Source organism: Plectropomus leopardus, chromosome 13, assembly GCF_026936395.1.
Source record: "Plectropomus leopardus strain MGB_pleo_1.0 chromosome 13, ASM2693639v1, whole genome shotgun sequence".
NCBI classification, from domain to species: domain Eukaryota; kingdom Metazoa; phylum Chordata; class Actinopteri; order Perciformes; family Serranidae; genus Plectropomus; species Plectropomus leopardus.
In genome coordinates, this window is record NC_142188.1 from 32,261,199 (window position 1) to 32,282,736 (window position 21,538).

A 21,538-nucleotide genomic window follows, 5' to 3' on the forward strand; every position below is an offset into this window, starting at 1 on the left:
GGGTAAGGACCTAAGTGCATCCTATTGTCTCTGGCACTCACCAGCATTCTTTTCCATCTAGCCTTGTTTATTTGCCATTTGTTCAAAAATCTAAAAAGTGTTTTTTCACTTGTTGCCCCTTCAGTTTTATTTGTCTCTCTTTCAGTCTTTGATTAGAGTCTCCTTGGTATTTATTACCCGCAGTGAAGGGAAAGTAACAGTGTGACATTGACACAGAGCAGGAGGAGGAATCCTGATGAGCTGCACACAAATGCTGTCAGTAATTACATAGATGTAAGTAAAAGGGATTGGAATTCCATGCTAGGTGTCATCCAGAGACACTGGTTAAAGGATCTGAGAGCAGATTAAAGCCCAGGGAGGTCAGTGTTGTGCAGATACTGGGATAAGGACAGTGGGGAGCTGGGAATTTCAATATAAATGTAAAACAGTCTGGGAGCCACAAACAAGAGCTGTTTATTTAGAGGCTGACACTTCAAGGCAAGCACACGGATGCACAAGTACCTCCACACACACCAGACGGCCCCTCTCAGAAAATGATTCTGTTTACATGGTCAGCCTGTTGATGCCTACTTCACAGTCTCAACAGACTCTCGCGTTTGATTGGCTTCTGCTCAGAATGCTGCTCAATGCCAACCGACACACAGTGGCTGAAAATGAACCCATCACAGAGCCATGGATGACATTTTGCAAATTGTTTTTCTCATTTAGTTTTAGCATTGACACAAGCAAATCTCTTACTAAAACTTGTTTCTTCAGCCCGTTCTTCTCATAGTGGTCTCGGGTCTTGAAGCACGCATTATCACTCTGCAAAAGGGGGAAAATATTATCTGACATGTTTTGTATTTCTTAAAATCAATCACAATCCAAGATGCGGTGCTGGTGCCCTTGCAAAATAGTGTCGGGAGGGAACTTTTGTTGCTTGTGCGAGTCCTGTCATTGCAATTGTGAATCCTCCGTAAAAGAAAACGCGACAATGAATGAATAAATTCTTATATTTTATTGTCATGCCACCTAGAGGCCCATCCCTCATGGGAATATATGACACCTTTACAACAACAGGAACAATAGTCCTGTCTTCAGTCCAAGTCGTAATTTCATGACATTTTTTTCCACTTTCTTTTCTGACACCCAGTGTAGCCAACATCACGTCATTTCGCTTTGATTTTTCTGTCAAAGTTTAACATTCTGTTGCCATTCTGTTTTCTTTTGTTAATCTGTTAATGCACAGTGTAGACCACATTGCTCATACTAACTGTGCAGATCTCCCTTTGAATCCAAACAACCTCACAGTTGCTGCTGTCTGCTGTGATATTACCTGGTGTTCAGAACAGCAAATGGAATGTTTTTATGGCCTCCCCCTCTGCATTTTGCACAGCAAAATAATTCAAATTCTGTCAAACTCAAATTGGGAGTTACTGAAGCTGCAGACCACAATAAATGTCGAACACCTTCTCACCCCAAACATCACATATTTATGGTCAGTTCTACAGGGTCAGCCTTTCTGTTTTGGCAGAGATTGCAGGTTGGAGCTTTAGAGGTAGAAGCCTGCTGCTTCAGTTTACCTCCATGTCTGACAGGGAGACACATTCATGTCTGTGAGGACAAACCAGGAGTAGCCCATTACACCAAAATTACAGTTTGGGACTAAATTAAGTATTCTAGTCATCTAGGGGTTAGGGTTTTAGTCATTCATCGGATTTTATTTCTCTTTGGTGGTGATAAAAACCAGTTGAGATATTTTGTGAATTCTACCATTTCTGTAATCCCTTTGAAGGTCAAGCCTACCTCTTAAGTCATTGCTTTCAGTCACTGATTATTTTGCCTATTAACATCAGATCTGTGTAAGCATAATTTCAGATTTGGGGACTAAACTTAAAAGCCTCATGACCATTATAAAGAAAAATAATAACCTGGAAAAGAATGTTTTAATGCTAACACGTCAGTGACAGCCGTAGTTGGACGCATTATGTGTTTCTGGTTGTCAGTCTGTCTCGTTCTTGTTAAAAGGATATCTCAGAAATGCCTTGAGAGAATTTCTGCAAATTGGACTCAACAATGAACTTATTACACTTTGGTAGTCACAGGTCAAGGTGGCCATGACCTTGCGTCAGTCTCATTCTTATGAATATGGTATCTAAAAAAACATTTTAAAGCAATTTCTTCGAATTTGGCACAAACATCTACTTGGTCTCAGGCATGAACTGGTAAGATTTTGAAGGTAAGCGGTCAAGTTAACTGTGACCTTGCATCCATCTCATCCCCATTAACGTGATTTCACCAAAAGGCCCTGAGGGAATTTCCTGAAATTTGGCACAAACGTGGACTCTTCAATGAACTGTTTTGAATTTGATGGTCAAAGGTCACTATGAACATACAAAACACATTTTTGGCCATAATATAAAGATACATAATCTAATTCTTTCAAAATAAAACATGAATGTGTAAATGGATGTGATAATGAAGTAATGGAATTTTGTATACAAATTATAAAAAGTCAACCTCACGGTGACAGGTTAATGTTTTCTGGCCATTAAAAAACCCCACTCAATACCTTTTGATGAATTCTTTCAAAGTCTACACTACATAATTTATCTGAGTTTGGACAGATGTGGCTTTAAACCGCAGCTTGACTGGTTAGTGGAGGCCAAGAACCGCAAGGCGGCATTACTGTTTTTTTAATATTATCCTTTGACCAAATTGTTTCCTGCCAAGTATGACGCTTTATTTAGCATACGTTTCCGGCTGCCTCAGGCTGCAGGGCGCTCTCCGTGCTGTTATTTCAGGCCTGGGTTGTGGGCGTGAAGCAGGAGCTGTCAGGTTTGGTTTGTTAATTTAGAAGGGACTGAGGTAGACCATTGACTGTCACAGTCATACACACACACACACACACACATACACGGGACATATCTCATCAGTCTCAATCTTCATTTCTGCCATCCATACAGTCCCTTCTTCATCTCCCGATCAGGACATTTTGCCACTGTTTTCATTCATTAATTCTTTCACTTTTTATAATTCCAAAAAAATGACACCCCCAGCTTTTCTTTCTTTCCAATTAATTAATCTATTTATTAGGGGAAATTATCTGCCAAATACTTTGAGAGTTGATGGCAAAGGCAGATGGCCGGGCATGGTAATGCAGTAGCTCCCTTAATCTCTGTTACTTTTAATGAAATGCATATTACCTATGACAAAAAATCCATTACTGGAAATCTGATCATTTTCAATGTCCACTCCGATAAGGTTTCTACCTCAAAGAACTGTCTATCTGTCTGTGTGTCATATTGCCGTATTTCAGTGACACTTAGTCTCTCCACAATCAGTGTTATCTCACAGCAATCTTCCCCGTCACTGTAAAATCTTACAAGTTGATTTTACTTGAGAAAAATGTTAGGAAATCTCAAAAAAATGTAATTTAAATTTAAGTATCAATCTTAAGTTATGTTAACTCTTAATCTAATTTTTAAGGTTATTTAAAAATCAAGTTACATTTACTTAATTTTGGGAAGTTATTGCAACTTAAAAATGCAAACAACAAATTTAGTTAAATCAATCTTTCTAAGTATTAGCAATTTCAGTAAACAAAGTTTACTGTGCCTTATATCTGTATCATAGTTGTATTTTCTTAAACATGTTAATGAAACAGAACTTACAGATCTCCTGACTTCATCATTGGCTAAATCCTTTTCGCCATGATCAAGTTGTGTCAGGCTAACTTGATTTACTGAAGTTGCTAACACTAATAAATGAATTAATTTTCATTGTCATTTTTAAGTTACAGCAAAATTCAGATTAAACTTTACACAGAGATATTCAGTAAACATAAATTAAAATGTGTTGTTATGTTTATTTTCCTTTTGTAAGGAATCAGTTTCCAAAATTATTTTAAGTCAAATAATTTAAGTCAACTTGTCAGATTTTACAGTGTTTCATCATGTTTGTCTGAGCACCGCAAACAGCATCACTTCAGGCTACAAGAAAAACACATTTGTAACATTTTCCATCAGCTTGGAAACTAAATGATTTGTCAGTACAGCTTACAGAGTTGGTTTTAGTTGTGTTGCTACTGTTGACGTTGGAAGAACACAGAGTTCTCATTCAACCCTGGATCAGAAATGTTACACTTTTTGTGATGGTTTCTGTGCCAATGTCCATACCCTGGAACTTCCGAGGGTGTTTCCTTCTACCTTTAAAAGCACTTTGCAGGGTCATTTAGTGGCCTAGAGGTTAAAGTTATATTCTGTGCTCATTATGTTCTCTATTTCAAGGATGAATTTGTTTGGATTTTTGTGGTCAGAAGTCAAGGTCACTGTGATCTTGCGTCTGTCTTATTATTGTGAATGAACCCTGAGGGAATTTCTTTAAATTTGACACAAACATCCACTTTGATTCATGGATGAACCTATTAAATTTGGTGGTGGAAAGTCAGCTTCACTGTGGCATCACAATGTTCTGCAAAATCACTTTTCGGGCTGTTGCTCAATGTCTTAACTCAGAAGGGGAGACTTTTGGTCAGTTGCTGAATGAATCTTTGGTGTCCACCTTTGAGACTGTGCTGATTGTATAGATCTTCAGTGCCGCCGGGTTGAAGATGTGTAAAGCATTCTTGTTATCACAGACATGGATGTGAACTATAACTGCAGCTTGACTGATTTGGGGAGGCATACAACAGCAAAACTATAATTCTTGTTAGAAGAGAACAAAAGAGAATCTTTCTCCTTTGCGTTCCCCTGTCTTTGGATGATCTAACACTTTGTATCCCTCTTGTTTCTGCAGTTCTGGATATGGCTCGTCATGTGCCCCTGTATCGGGCGCTCCTGGAGCTGCTGAGGGCCATCTCCACCTGCACAGCGTTGGTCCCTCTACTGCTGCCTCTCTCTGGAGACCCAGGACAAGAGGAGGAGGAGGAGGATGAAGAACACTCAGAGGGACAGACCTCTGTGGGGATGCTGCTGGCCAAGATGAAGACATGTGTGGACACTTACACTAATCGCCTCAGGTGAGATGGTTGAAATTAGTTTACTTGTAAATGATTATTGGAATCATTTGTTTTCTCAGGTTTTAAATTTTAAAATTGTCTTACAACTTGGGCTAAAACAGACTTAATGCAGAGGGAGTGATGTCTGATTTAATACTTTGATCCAGCCGTGACCCTAACACTCTGGTATCATTCACTCTCCTCCTCTCTGCAATACTGCTGATTTGGGAACCTTTACATCTATTGGCATGTTCACACATGGCATTAAAATGCACCCGGGATGATGTGAATGCACCCCAAGAGGCATAGAGCATGCCTTGAGATTGAGCCACTGAGCTGCTTTTTGATGTGGTTGGGGGCTGTCTACAAATGTTTTGTTTTATTACAACAGGAAAAGTCTTAAATCTCACTATAAAAAACCCACTACACTGGAGGAAAAACACTGCCTTCGTTGTGCACAAGCTGCTGTAGCTTATGCAGATAATGTAAGAGATGTTATCCACACGCGTACGCTCATTGCCCTCACCTACAGCTCCTTTAAGCCTCCTGACAACATACTGTACTCAGGTATACATACACTCTGCATATATACATGTCAGAGTGCCTTATTATGAACCGATCTAATGGTATTTTCAGAAATAACCAGCATAATGTTGTGTGGTTCAGTCCATTTGTTTTCCATGTACAGAGCCAGCCTGCGAATGAACACTTGATTTATTTTTTAACACAGACTCAGAATGGACAGTTAGCAGATCATGACGGGAATCTCACTGAATTTGACAAAAAGTGTAATGGATTAGAACCGAAGACTGCTCCTTTAAGGGCTAGTAGATGCAACAAAGTGCAGGAAAAATGTTCTTTTTAGACTTTTGTTTCGTGTACCTCAAGATGAACTTTCATGTTTTCCTCTGCATGTATATCAGTGGCATTTTTAATCTTCTGTTTTCTCGCTAAGAATCCAAGGACCACACTGTGTTGTTAGTATGATGCTTACACAGATATTGACTTGTCAGAACACAGATTTTGCTCTGCAGATGTTGAGCTGTGGTACAACTTCTCAGTCCAGAACAGGTTGGAAGTAGTGTTCACTTTACAAATGCGTTAATACAATTGCATCCAGGTTCAGATGAAACCTCCACTTCCTTCTAAATTCCCATGTACTGCTACGTTTTGGTTTTCACCCAAAGAGAGCCTGCTAATGTCGAGATCAGAGACGCGATACCAATCGGTTAATCCCTAACAGATGTGTTGAAGGAGGTGTTGGGAATTGCTCATTTTATCTTGTGTGGAAAGGGAAGTCACCTAACAAAGCTTCTACAATGTCTTGGGAGAAAGAATCTGCCATGCCATTTTATACAAACATATATATTTTTGCCTTTTTTTCACCTTGTCGAGGAATTCTGTTTTTGTTTTTTCCTTTTGTTTTTTTTTTATATTTCATTGTACCCACTTTTACTCTCATCCTCAGTCATTAAATGAGCATTATACCAAACTAATGTGTAACATGATAGCTAAAGAATGCTACAATTTCTTCTGAAAACAGTTTCTTTTGAATAATTAATCATTTTCAAAAAATTTCTCTTTGAAAACCAAGTTATCAAACACCCCCTGATAATACAGTCTGGCTGAATGTGTATTTGTTTGTGTTTCAGGTCAAAGAAAGATAAGAGTAAAGGTGTGGTGAAAACTGACAGCTCAGACCCAGAGCCTGAGGGTCTGACTCTGTTGGTGCCTGACATCCAGAGGACAGCAGAGATAGTCTACGCTGCTACCACCAGCCTACGGCAAGCCAACCAGGGTATGTATTCATCACACACACACGTGGCCACATGTTGTCCAGCACTGTGGCAGCTGATTTTTTGTACTGTTTGATGTAAACCACAGCCTGAAAACATTCAGGAATTGATATTAGTATTTGTACATTTTAAACAAATGGCCAACACAAGCCCAGTTTCATGTCAGACATGTCTTGTGTTGAGTATTTTAACTTATTTTCATGCCTCTGTGCTGGCGGAGGCAATATGTTTTCATTTATCTGTCCATCTGTCAAATTCCCTCACGGAATCTCTTCAAATTTGGCACAAACAGTTTCTTTGATTCAATGATGAATTGATTAGATATTGATTGTCAAAGATCGAGGTCACTTTGTCCTTGCATCCATTTCATTCTCATTGACTTGTTTTCTCAAAAACATGAGGGAATTTCTTCAAACTTGGCACAAATTAATTTGCGAAAATTCAAATCAGTTCATCTGTGGCTCAAAGTGAACGCACTTTGAGCCACAGATGAACTGATTTGAATTTGGTGGTCAAAGGTCAAGGTTACTTTGACCTTGAGTATGTTTTATTGTTGTGGCTGCAATATCTTAACAACACCTTAATGGAATTTCCTCAGATTTGGCACAAACGTTCATTCTGATTCACAGATGAATTGATTTGAAGTTAGTGGTCAAAGGTCAAGGTGAATGTGACCTTGTGTCTGTATTATTCTTGCAAATGCAATATCTCAGGCCTCGAGGGAAACTGTGCTAATTGTATAGATCTTCTGTGCTGCTGGGGGGAAGTCTGTTTGGAGAATACATGCTCTAGAATTTGTAGTTTCACTGCGGCAACATCCATAATTGAAGCGTAATCAACTGTCATGGCTACAGATGTCTGGACAGACATGGACATGAACTGTAATTCAACTTGACTGGTTCATGGAGGCGTACAATTAATTCAAGTTTGATCTGTGTTATTTCAGCAATTCCCAGCTCCACTATCGCCCTCTCTCCATTTTTGTCTCACATCCTCATCTGTTGTCTTTTTTCGGTCTTCTTGTTGCAAGGACACAGAAGTGGGTCTCCCAAGTTTAGCTTCCCTAGAAAGCCTGAATTGCCTCAGTTTTAATTTTATATTATCAAGGACTCTATCGTCCTGTTGGTAAAAGTTTAACTTGACCTACAGGTCAAATTTACCCTATCGCCTTAAACTCGACTTCTGTGGTTCTTTCAGTTAAGAAGATATGCAGTCTTTTCAAGCTGTGTCTCCAGATGCAGACTGAAGAAATGTAAAAGCCAAAGTACACGTGTCTTTACTTGTTTTGTACACGGAGATATAAGACGGAAAGGAGATCCTTGTAGTCGGCGGTTTGTCACTTTAATAAAGCAACGCCATCAATAAAATGTCCACTGCATGATGAAACATCACACCTCCCCCATTACCTTGTAGCTACACAGTACACAGTACTAATTACTCCCCACCCGCCCATTCCTCCCAGCTCCTTTCAGAGAAATTTTATGTAGGGTCCACATAAACAGCCATCTCACTGATCACTTAGGTCGGGGAATGCCATTAGCTGTGGTGGAAGTGTACATGTGGGGGATAAAGATATGTGTCATGTCTCTTCACATGAAGAAATCCATACGATTAAGGCCTCCACAGTCACGCTGAGTTATGCGGTGAGCAGCATGAGGGCCCTGACGGATGTATAATCATTTAATTACCATAGAGGCTTTAAGAAATATGTCTGAGAGAAGCCATGAAGAGACGTGAAGAACCATCAATGTGCCTGTGCTAACTACGGTAACCAAATAAGTGATGCTCAGATGTAGTCCTCCTGTGCTTCCAGGGTTGGATTGTAGTTCTGTTCTTTATCCCTTTGAAACCTAGTTAAACATTACTTTCTTGTGCTGCATTCACAAAACACCTTTTAAAGGTTTTTCAACTTTAAACCCAGAGCTTTTTGGTTTATTTCTTTGTCAAACATGGGAAAAAGGAGATGAACTACTTAGCAAGATATGTTCTGCAAACTGCAAGAAATTACTAGATTTAGAAAGTTATTTTTGAAAAAAAGCAAGGTTTGAAATTATTTTACAGAATTATTGTATTTTAAAGATTTTTTTTCTTTTTTTAAACTAGTTTTTTTTGTACTTTTTGTTTTTAAACTTATTTCTTGCTAATTTTTGGGTCATTATTTTTTTAATTTTTCGATGCCTTCCTCCCATGTTTGTGAGAGAAATTAAGCCAGTATGTGATTTTATGGGAAGTTTGTAGATGTTCATTCTCTACCTTAGAAATCATAATGTGACAAAATGATCCCAACTTAAGGTCTATTTACTTGATTTTTCAAGAGCTTTCTACCACATCGCAGTTTTTGTACACAAGCGAACAGATGTTGAAGACTTTGAGATTTGGTTGAAAGCTTATGAATCAGTTATGAAACCTTAAGTTTAGAGAATTTTTATAATAATACCATATATTCATAAGACCATAGAACCCTAACAAGGTACAAGGTAGATTTATTTGTTATTTTTTCAATCATAGTTTAACCTAATCAACATTGTTGCTATGATCGCCACAAGTCAACAGAAGGCATCCACCTGTCACTCAAAATGGCAACACTCTTAATTAAGCATAACTTAAAGCCCTAATAACATATAAACAGTTGAATTATTGAACAATTCACCCCCAGTACAGTTGTCACAAACAGGAAAATTAACTATAGAAGCTGGTGTTTTGCTGCCACAGTTACTCTCAGAATACCTCCATCCTCTTGTTTTTTTTCACTCTTGTCCTCATGATTTTGTTTCCACCTCCTTCGCAGAGAGGAAGCTGGTGGAGTCTTCAAGGAAGGTGTCAAGTCGGCCCAAGCCCCTGTCCATCCTACGATCTCTGGAGGAAAAATACGTAGCTGCCATGAAGAAGCTGCAGTTTGGTGAGTTTGCATGTGTGCATTCACATTTCTACCGACATTTTGTAATTTGTAATGCTTTAAAACATTTCACTGTGTGCACGTCAGCAAAAACTATTCCATAACCCACCGCTCTCCACTGACATCCTCCTTTCTCCAAATACACACTCTTTTGTCCCTGTCTTCTGTCTCATCTGATACATTATGCCTTCATGCCAGCACTCTGAGAGGGAGGCAGACTCAGGCTGCGTTCCCATCCTGCTCGTTCCTTTTGTCTTGTCCATCACTGTCCACTCAGCCATGTCATGACTTATTACAGCAAGTTTTGCAATTGATTTAGTTAGCAGCTTGATGTCTGAAGTAATTGCAAGTGACTGTAAACACAATTGCTTGAGTGTGCAGGCAGAATAGAAAGAGAAAACTCAAGGCAGAGCGGGGGCTGGATTATAACTCACTGTAACAAAACTTTTAATTGAGTCGCCGCATTTACACGACAGGGGATATGAGTGTTGAACTAAACTCAACTTACTAAGACTACTACTACTTACTACGAGTTCAATTTTTTTCTAAGCTTTGAACATATGATATGTAACATTTACGCATTAAAGTGTCTAAAAGAAACTACATCAATGTTGTATATTTAGTTGTATACTTAAATTATCCAAAATGTTTCCAGTAATATTAAAGCCAGAGAGTGTATGTGGAAATGGATGATGCATCTCCACTTCCTCCAGCTGTATAAAAATGAATCCAAAATCTCCTAGATACAACCGCTGCCATCTTGTAATGGTGACATCGTTTGGAGCCAGAGTGTGCACAGTGGAGATCTCTGTGGTATCAAGCTGCTCATACACCCATCCCACCAATTGCAGACAGCGCCATTGATCGCTAGCAACATTAAATGACTGAGACTATCTTTGGGATAAAAAACAGTACAGACCTGTAATTTTGAGATTTTAGTTTTGCCATTGTCCCATCTGCTAACATGGAGGTGCTGGGGTTAAATGACCTATACTGCAGCCAGACACCAGGGGGTGAGCCAGATGTTTTGGCTTCACATTTAGGATGTCATGTTTTCCATCTTTCTATACAGTCAATTGTTCAAACCCAAAGAAACCTATCATTTTAATCAAGGACATGGTGTGTCATTTGGTCGCTGTTGCTTAGTGGCGTTATATCCCTTTTGCGCATGTTTCAGGGTTGTGGTTCTCTGCAAGAAGCAGTCATAGATTGACTGTTAATCCAGTTTTTAGCCATATTTTTACCAAACACATTTTAGATCTTGATAGTTTTTAACTAGATGAAGGATTTTTCGCTATCAGACATCTGGATCTTAAGTTATCAAAGAGGAAAGCTGAGCAAATATCAGCCCAGCCAAAATGAAAGGCACTAACCCAACAAATAAACCTGAGTTTGTTTTATCCCAACCAAACGGGAGGTGTGAAAGCACCCTTACAGTTCTAGAATTTTAGGGTTCTAGAATGTTCTCATAATAATGCAGATTGTTACAGTTTTAGAGTGATACAGCTCTAAAATGTTGGGATGCAATTATAGAATGTTGTTAGTTCTAGAATGTTAGAGTTCCAGTGTACCTGCTCCCCTCCAGTTCAACCGCGGACACAAGGTGTTACTCTCGTTTACGAGCTTTTATTATACAAACATGGAGTCACACATGTTGTCCATAAATGAGAGAAATGTCTTGAGACGGTGTGGTTGAACTGGAGGGGAGCAGGTACAGTGAGAACGCGTTGGCCGCATCGACTTAAAGAGGAGAACAGAACGGTGTCGAGCGTCTTCACAATTCATGGTTTATCTTCACAATTCATCTTCAGCAGTGATTCGACTACTCAGCCCCCATTACCTTGTAGGTAAGGAGTTCAGCTCTCAAGTAAAAATGAAGGGAACACAAAATATCCCACATTTATGTTTCAAGTGACCTTTCTTTCATGCGTTATTGCCGTATTCAAATCGCAATTAGACTTAGTATCCATTTAAACATGGCCAATGTAAAAAAAAAAACAAATAGATGTTATTTTGAGTGTTTACAGGAAACAATTTTATTTTTGGTCATTGTTTAATTTAGAATGGGAACATTCCTCTGAAAACTTTCTCCATCTGGTCTCCTGTCTTTGCAGACACCTTTGAAATGGTATCGGAAGACGAGGATGGAAAAGTGATGTTCAAGGTCAACTACCATTACATGTCTCAGGTGAAGAACGCCAGCGATACAAACAGCGCAGCCAGATCCCGCCGCCTCGCCCAGGAGGCCGTCACTCTGTCCACCTCTCTGCCTCTGTCGTCCTCGTCCAGTGTCTTTGTCCGCTGCGATGAGGAGAGACTGGACATCATGAAGGTAAAGCACCATTCTAAGCTGTGTCATAGCATTGTTTGGTGTGTAGTGTTGTATCTGGTGAATCATGGAGACCAATGCTTTGAGAGCTGAGTAAGACTGATGGGACACTTGTATAGCGTTGCTGCATCTGGCGTTTCTGCCATACGACTTGTCATGACAGCTCTTACTCATTCTCCCAGTGACATTTAATAAATGGCTCTCACCCCACAAGTTGATTAATGGCAAAGTCTCCTTTGCTAAATGTCAAAATCCTCATCTGTTTAGCTCAGTTTCAACAAAATAACAGCGAGGCAGCGGCATACCAACAACAAAGTCAGAAACAAAATAGAAAACAGACAAACACATCACAGCATTACATCTTTTGTAGTAATAGTGAGTGTTGGGTGCACAAACAATGGAAGTACTCACAATTGGGAAAAATTGTAATATATATGACAACAACTAAGGGAATACCGTTCCCCTCTTTGCCATAAAATGTAGATAAAAGTCACCAAGTCATGCATTTTGATATCAAGAAAGACCTTAAAGCACAAAAGGTAATTTCATCACAAAGCAGAACAGCCGTGATATATTTTAGACTAGCAGTGATCACAAGGGGGTATAAAAGGAAAGATCTTTGCCCATAGCCAAAAGTCCTGTCACAGCAGTGCACTGTTTTGTTCTGCAAACATGTTCATACAAACCCACCAAAATTAACTTTTCCCCCAAGAATAGCATGGCCCGAGGGGCAGCATCAGCAGAAAGGGACGGTGGCTGATGAGGTGGAAATCTTATGATCTGTGAGGGGTCACTACCTCACCCTGCATCCTTACATTAGTGCCAGAAATGCATTGGTGCAAGTATTCAGCCCTGTCACAGACGCACAGTTGGTTTTAGTCCTGAAATGCTTCCACACCAGTCTTTGGTTGGAAGTGCAATAAAAGTGTTGGGTCTGAATGTTCATGTCAAAATAAAGTTAATGCATGAATGGTGCTCAAAGGCCTCGAAAAGGATTGCAAATGCAGTTGCAGAGTCATCTGAGTTTTACAAACCCTGACACTGACAGTACCACTGAAGAAGACCGATGTGGTAGTTTAGACAAGGGTCAGGACATTTTTCTGAAAGAACTAATATCCACATGCATCCTAGTATGTCTCTTAAGCTCCTGTACAAAATGCAAGCCCTTGATACACAGAGATAGTGCTGTAGAGCCGCAATGAAATCCCTTCATGACACCCCTTTGCTTTTTTACACAGAAGCAAGTAACATAATGTCACTACAGTGTGTGATTTTAGAGAGCATGCTGGTGTCCTGGAAGAAAAAAAAGGTGTAAGTAGCGTTGGTCTTTAGGGGCCGTTTACAAGGCAACAGTTATTGCATGAAATGTTAAACTTGCAGTTTGGCCTTTCGTTCACACGACAATGGTGTTTTGAGCAGACTTTCGAAACCGGGTTCCAGAGTGTAATTTTTTAAAAACACTACCCCTTCGGTCGCGGTGTAAACTGGCAATGCGCGGATTCTGAGAGAATGGTTACGTCACAGCCGCACCTTGCACATGAGCATTGTATTTCAGACACATAGCCATGTGTGAGTTGGAGGGAAACAATAACAAAAATGGCAGACTACCGAGCTGTGTTTGTGCTGCTGACTTTGCTGAGGTTATTAAAGTTGTTGGTTCTGGTGAGTGCATTCACCCCCATCTTCTTGTTTGTTTATATTCAGCGCTCTGTAGAAGAACGCCTTTTTGTGCAGGTGCGTGGTGTCCGTCTACAGTGTGTTATTACAAAGTTACACCGCCAACTACTGTCCTAGCATGTATACTACAGAGTTTTCAGGTTTTTTTTTTTTTTCGTGGATCCGTGTACTGGAGGATCGTTCTCACAATGTTATCATATGAACTCAAGAGAAGACTTTTCCGTTTTTAGTAGGCCCGTTCTCATCTAAACGTGGCCTTATTATGACATATAACACATGGGTTGGCAGTGTTTCTTAAACAATAACAGCACGGTAACATAGCATTAACAGTTATTTACTGTCTTTATATCGTGGAACATGTTGTCCTCTGCCCTGAGAGTAAGGAGCTTTTTGACGTCATTGTTCTGCCACTTTGGGGACATTTTTGGTTGTTGTTCTTTGAGTTGTCTGCTATCTGCTGCTAGCTGCTTTTTAAATCACCCCCGGTGGGTCACATTCACAACATGTCAAAAAGTCACACCCATACCGTCCATGGACAGGTCATCTCCTCCTGGCTGTTCCTTTTATGACGGCGTTGTAATTACCTCCGCTGTTGGCTTAAAGGCGAGAACACCCCCCCCTTATTTTGCGATCATACTTTTTATGGAGAACAGTGAGGCAGAATGATTGTGTGACATACCTGCTTCTAACCGGCAATTTAAAAGGGGCTGCAGTCTATTCCTGAAATGCTCCTGTGTAGTATTTAGCTTCCAGCCAGGCAACCTGACTTGATGTAGATATCTTATAGCCGTTTTCACTGATAATTTTAGAAGCTTCCTCAGTTTTCACAGATTGGTACGGAGTCCCAGTTGTGTATCTACAGCAGGGTCATTCGCGCATTGAGAGTCGATATGTGGCTGTCATGTGAGAGTCCTTTGAGTCACATGAGGCCTGCACACCTATGGTGTACCCACAAAGGGGATTTCACGTATTTTGGCAGATTGAACATCTTCTTTGGTCTGTGTGGGTGTTTACACACTGTTGGACATCATCCTGACTCTCTTGTTAGCTTTGTTGCACTTGTAAGGGAGGGACAAACAATGAGCATGAGTCATTATCTTAATCCAAGATTATGAACTGCTGTGCATCTAATAAACCCTCATGCTCATTGATCGGTCTCTCAAAATGGACTTTCTGGGTCTTACTTCATGTCTCTCTGGTACCTGAATACATAAATCATGCCCACTAGTGCAGCTCCTAATGTGGCTGTAACACAGAGCTTTTTAGTCTGAAGACCCATTAAGTGGCTGTCAAGTGGACTCCTCCTCTGAGTGATGGTTGTTCCATTTTGACATAGATGGCCTCCTTCACTCCTATTTCACACCACCAGTCTGTGTTCAGTATGTACATAATGTGTACGGAGCTCTTTAGGCTCTGGGCTGAGTCTTGACCTGTGCTGTTGGCCCACTTGGTTTTTCGCCTTGAGCATGTTCAGTGTTTGTTTTGTCCGAAGAACTGTAGGAACTCATTGATACGATACGATACGATACGATACGATACGATACGATACGATACGATACGATACGATGCACTTTATGGATGAGAGATAAAACATCTTTGAGAAATCTGCAACATATCCAGTTGCCTTTGACTTGGTATCACCTCTAAATGTCAATAAGTGTTAACTGACCTGAAGAGACCTTTGATGAAATGGTTGAGAGCTTGCTGCCACTGCCTCTGTTTCAGCCTCCAAAATCACTGCTTGTCTTGGTGAATAGATTACACTGCAGTAAACAGTGTAACTGCTCTCCACAGATGGTGCTTAGGGGCATTTTAAGGCAGCACTACATTCACCTAAATAATCCAGTAGGCTCATATAGTGGCCTGGAGCTGGTACAGCGCTACACATGGGTTGCTATTTGCTGGCCGATCCTCCCTAATGCACAGGCCCAGTGAGGATCAGCCACATATTGGCCTGGGCTGCTTCGCTGACCAAACAGCCATTTTACAATGCTGCATCTACACCAGAGTACATTTCTCATTGTGTCTTCTAAAGTCTTCCTCTAGGTTTGATTTCCAAACAGCTCATGTATGCAATATTTTTCTTCAGTCTTTTCTTAAATCTCAAATAATTGAAGCCTGTACTGCAGATATTAATTTGGATTTAAATAGACACTGAATGCTATATTAGGGATATTACTGTTAGATTGTTTGTATTTACACTAATAATAATGAATAAGGTTCAAGCCCATAGGGCTAAAATCCTTATGAGCGACAGATGAAGGCAAAGGAGCTTGATTTCTGCGATGTGAAATTACCCAGATCTTCTCCATCGTGGGGTTCATATAGAAAGCATGTGACTTTTGGCAGTGGACCAGCTAACTCACACTGGCCAAACCAGGTGCTTCCGATTTCACCCTCCGCTAACTTAAATTCGGATAAAAATTAGTTATTCCTTCAGCTAGACGTACCAAATGTAATGACCAAATGAATCACATCTTGATAGTGAAACGAGTCATTTCACAGGTAAAAGGAAGATTGATTTGTTCTTTTGTAAACCTACTTTAAAAAAAAAAAAAAAAATACAAATTTGTCCTTGATCCTGCTACATCTTCGGGGTTCAAGGATGAGTTGATTAAAATCAGCAGCTGCCATGAAAATTCCATCCTGTTCTTTGGCATGTTGCTGCTGGTAGCATCATGCAATTTCTGCAGTGCATTTTTTGAAATTGCATCAGAGTGTCCTGTCGGCTCTGAACAAGGTCCGCCCATCCAGTGTAACAGCTTGATCAGGGCTGTTAGGGGTTAACCATGCCTCTTTAAAGATGTGTGCAGAGCAGTCTCTGATTTCCCATTGCTGAGTGAGCCTGAATCACTTCTCATCGTCTTTATTATGGGGATCATTTCCTGATGTTGTGGATAAGTGCTTTCTCTGTCGTTGAAAACTCATGCTTCAGCTGAAGGGACCATGGAATCCAAAAGATAGAAACATATAGCAAAAAAGTAGCAAGGATTTGAGGAGCTACTGGCTGCTGCATCTACATGCGCTGCCAGTGTCATTGTATCAGTGTTTTTCACAGGTGTTGTAATGCTTAAAAAAAATATCCACAGATTTATAAATGTCTCTGGAAAATTAGTATTTTGCGACTTTTCCTTTGAATCAAGCAGCAAAAAAGTTAAGCATGACGTGTTTGAGTTTATTTCCCTTACATGACGGCAATGCAGATCCCTAATGTAAACTCAGGTCCTTATAACATTTTTTCAGTGCCTATGTTTCTTTGATTAATGAGCTATTCTAACTTATTCAAGTCATAAATTTTCTTTGGTTACAAATGCCATGATTGCCGTGGATAGAACTGCTCTCTTTCTTTCTGCTATTTTCACCCTTTAGCCTTGTTGTTAATTGAATCAATGTGGCTGTGGAACAGCCTGAAAGAGTGTCAGCATCATTTCACCATTATATTTTGCCGTTTGGCCTTTGTTTAATCCATAGTTACTGTTATCACTGTGTCCTCCTTTCTTTAATTAACCCTCCTTCAGCGTGTGTGATTAATAACCCTTTCTCAGTCCATTTTTATCAAAGCCTCCTCTGTGTGTTTACAGGTTCTGATCACGGGCCCAGCCGACACCCCATACGCCAACGGCTGCTTCGAGTTTGACGTGTATTTTCCACAAGACTATCCCAACTCGCCTCCGCTGGTCAACCTGGAAACCACCGGCGGACACAGCGTGCGCTTTAACCCTAACCTCTACAATGATGGCAAAGTAAGTTTGAAAAATGCTTGTTCATGTTGGTCTTCAAACAAGTAAATCTAAACATAATGGAGGATTTGATCTGTTTGAATCCTTCAATCCTGATGGATGAAATTTGAGTAAAAATCATACCCTGATACCCAAAATACATTTTGTTAATGATACCCATCCAAACTGGTGGTGTGCCAACTAACAGCTACTGTATGTAATACAGGGACTGTGGATATGTACCTAATTTCCCTTTACTTCAAAAAATCTCAACCACAACATTAAGTATGAGTGGAGTTAAAAAGTAATGCCCCAAACTCAATTGGAAGAGATTTTTTTTCAAACCTGATAAACTTTGGTACACATTTCTGCATGGGTCTTCTTGAGGTTAATATAAAAGTGCTTTTTTAAAATAAAGTTTTTGAATATTTTTCGAAGGCTGTCTTCATCCTTGTACATATTTTCCAGTCTTTTGTTGATATTTTTAGGGGTTTCTCCCTCTGCAACAAGGAATTCAGTGACAGCTTTTTGTTTCTGAGCACTGGCCATGTTGAACTTTACTCATCTCAAGAAGACTCATACAGAAATGTTTGTACCAAATTTTAACAGATTTGAAAAAAAAAATCTGTTTGCAGTTGAGTTGGGGGCAATACTTACTCAGCTCCCCTCGTAAGTTATGACTGTAAATAAAGGGTGCCATTGTGACCATTTGTGTTTACATTATCTTTGCCAAAATGATAAATTTGAAAATTGGTATTTACAACCAAAATTAAATTTCCATTGACAAATTATTTCTAGTTTTAGCCTAAGAATAGCACCGCTTTTATTACACTGAATGTGAAATGAGCAACCTTTGGAATTTGAATTGGTCCTTGTAAGGCCTTGAGCAGCTCTAGAAGAAATCCTCCAAAAATTAGCATGAAATGACTGGAAGTTATGAGAAAATTTCCTGAAAATCAACGCAAAAAAGTAAAGTAATAAATAAAAAAGAAAATAATAATAATAATAATAATAATAATAATAATAATAATAATAATAATAATAATAATAATGATACAAGTAAATAAATAAATACATAACAAGGAAATGACATGAAAAGTTAAAAAGTTCAAACAAATAATTTCATAAATGTATTATTATTATAATAATTGTATTTACTAGTTTTCTGGACTTTTTTTATAGTAATTTACTTTCTCTCACTCTGTTCATATTCAGGTTTCTTTTCTTGTTACACTTTACTAATTTTATTGCAATTTTCAGGACATTTCTTGCCAAGTTGCTCATTGCCTTTTTTACATGTTTTTAAAAGAAATGATACCAATTTTTGGCACAGTGTCAAAGTTCTTAAATACTTGTGAAAGGCATTTAAGGCATTTAAACACAGCAGAAGAAAACTGATATCAATCCAGGTTTCAAAGGGTTAATGTAAATTAAATTAAATTGGACTATATTATGATCATTTTTTATAATATGATTCCAGGATTTTTATAATAGGAATTTGTCAAAGTCATAGCTAACACAAGGAGTGACTACAAAGCAAGTTCAGATGGACAAAAAGTCAGCCTGGTGTTGAGGATTATCTCCACAGACGGTGATGTGAGTAGGATAAGAAAAGGAACCTGCCTGGCTGTCCATCAAGAACCCAATATGGTGCTGAAGTGTCAAACTAACCCCCTGTTTCTAAAAACTGTCCTCATCAGACGTCAAGTTTTTAATTAAAATTGACATTTGGCAGTGGACATCCCCCAAGGCTTTCCGCAGACATGGTAGAATATATGTAGCTCTCCCTCTGTGCTCCTGGCTTCCTTTCATTGAGGGGTCAAGGTGCCTAAGCTCACCCCATCAGCAGCACCTCATTAAGCAGCAGCTGACAGTCTACATGTATTTCAATAATGGGCTCAGACAGCTGCTATAATAAATACCTGGGGCTGAGGTAGAGCAAAGGGGGATCTGTCATTCAGCACGCTGATGAGGGATGAATGGATAGTTAAATGGAGGAGAGATGCATCAGAGGAAGCTTGTTGCTGAGGGGTGTTAAAATTGAACTGGTGATGGGCAGCTGTGAGCCTTGCAACAGGTTCAAACTGCTTCAGCACAGTGATTGAAGTCTGCTGCAGAGTGGGAAACAGGCAAATCAATGACGGGACCAATTTCATTAGCAAACAAATGAGCATTAATTGAAGTTAAATAGGAACAATAAGAAACTGCTTAACCCTTTAGGGACTGTTTGTTGTATTTTACAGGCTTTTCATTGATCATTTTTTTGATAGTTTGGCCTGTGTTGATGTATATGGCATACATTTTGGCAAGATTGTGTATTTTTCATTAATCTTGGAATTTCCAGCTTAGCTTCGACAACAAGTCTAAAATACACCGTGGAAACTAGATTGTTCCATTCAGACTGTTAAGTACAAAAAATGCTCCATTGAAACCCATTCAAACTGACATTTTTGATCCCACAGCCATCAAACCGTAAAAACATGTATTGTATTATTTCTGGGTGTCATTCTGGGCTTTTGCCTTAGAATTTGTCATTTCAACTATTTTCTACCTGATGACATCATTTTTACTATATTTGGCATTTGGAGAAAATACATGTTATTTTCACTACTACCTTGCATGTTGTATATTTAAAATAATTCCTCTTTTTTTCCATCTAAAAACATAGTGGGATTATGAAAAAAAAGGCATTTAAAGGGTTAAAATTGTGAAAATTCATGAATTTTAAATATTTATGATTAGGACTGATGTTGGTTAAACAAAATAATAAACTCAGCGAAAGCAGAAGATCATATTAATGTATAATAATTTTTTTATAGCCTGATTTTCAAAACACTTTTTGTGTGCAAAGAGGTATGAGTGTGTGCTCAAAATATAATGATGTATAAAAATCAAAGTTGCTGGTAATCATTGACATATCCCAAACTGTGATAATCCAAAAATAATAATCTACTCTGTATGTAGCAAACAGAAAATAATTATTTTCTTCTCTTTTTTTTCATCTTAAAACATAGTGGCATCATGACGAAAACCTGGAATTTAAAGGCTTTGAATTCTGAACATTAATAAATATTTAGTATTTATAATAAGGACTGATGTTGGTTAAAAAAATAAACTCAATGCAAGTAGAAAGTAATATTACTGTGTAATATTTTTTAAAGCTTGATTTTGAGAAGTGCATTTTGTGCGCCGAGCAATACGAGTGTGTGTAATGTTAAAGCAGACCCTAAAGGTTAATTTCAAAGCTTGCTATCAAGTCCAATTTAACAACAGATGGAGCCATGAACTAAAATCAACTTCTTATCAATTGTTTTTTTTTTCCTTTTCTGTGTGTGTATTCATCAGGTTTGTTTAAGTATCCTCAACACATGGCACGGGAGACCAGAGGAGAAATGGAACCCACAGACCTCAAGCTTTTTACAGGTGAGCTGAAGATCCATCAGGACAGTCAGCTGTCTGGATGGATCAGCAGGGCTGTTGTCTGAGTCTTTGTGTTGCAGGCTGTAGTTTATCTGGGCCCTGTCATTACACCACCTCGGGCCCTGTATTAATGGGCTTGGTGTTTCAACAACTGACATGAAGGATCCCTTTTAAAGCCAAGATATTGCTTTGCTTTGTTGATATGGTGTGGGAGTTAATCAAACCAAACACAAGCCAGTATCGTTTGAACCTGGAGGAAACGCCTGCTTGGACAGATCGCTCATCTTCAAGTGACAATCAGAGGGCTTTAATAGCATGTTGAGCTCAGATGCCATCTGTTCTTAGCCTTGATATAGCAGATAGCGTTTGCCTTTATTCTGAAAATCCTCAGTTTGTAGTCTTGTAAATAACATTTCTGTCATCTTAATTTCTAATTTTTTAAAATTACTTTTGCAAAAGCCCAACACACAAAACTTTGATGTGTCTCCATGCTGGCGATGGCACAGGCATTGTTTTCAGGATGTCCATACATACGTACATCCCTATCTCATGAGTGCAATATCTCAAGAATGCCTCAAAGGAATTCCTTCAAATTTGGCACAAACATCTAACTGGACTCAAGGATGAACAAATTAGCATTTGGCGGTCAAAGGTCAAGGTCACTGTAACTTCACAGCCGTGTCATTCTTGTGAATGCGATAACTTGCGAAGGCCTTGAAGGAA

The 21,538-nt window shown here is 39.1% G+C and overlaps 1 protein-coding gene across 7 annotated transcripts in view; it reads left to right on the forward strand.

The window, feature by feature from the left end:
• The window catches only part of birc6 (baculoviral IAP repeat containing 6), a 143,995-nt gene that overhangs the window by 104,631 nt on the left and 17,826 nt on the right, over window positions 1-21,538 (forward strand). For all 7 annotated transcript variants that reach the window (XM_088086964.1, XM_088086969.1, XM_088086967.1 and 4 more), the window contains exons 65-70: window positions 4,777-4,999; window positions 6,631-6,776; window positions 9,563-9,673; window positions 11,785-12,002; window positions 17,258-17,419; window positions 20,741-20,818. In XM_088086964.1, the coding sequence (XP_087943090.1) occupies window positions 4,777-4,999; window positions 6,631-6,776; window positions 9,563-9,673; window positions 11,785-12,002; window positions 17,258-17,419; window positions 20,741-20,818 (938 nt within the window). The remainder of the gene's footprint in view (window positions 1-4,776; window positions 5,000-6,630; window positions 6,777-9,562; window positions 9,674-11,784; window positions 12,003-17,257; window positions 17,420-20,740; window positions 20,819-21,538) is intronic.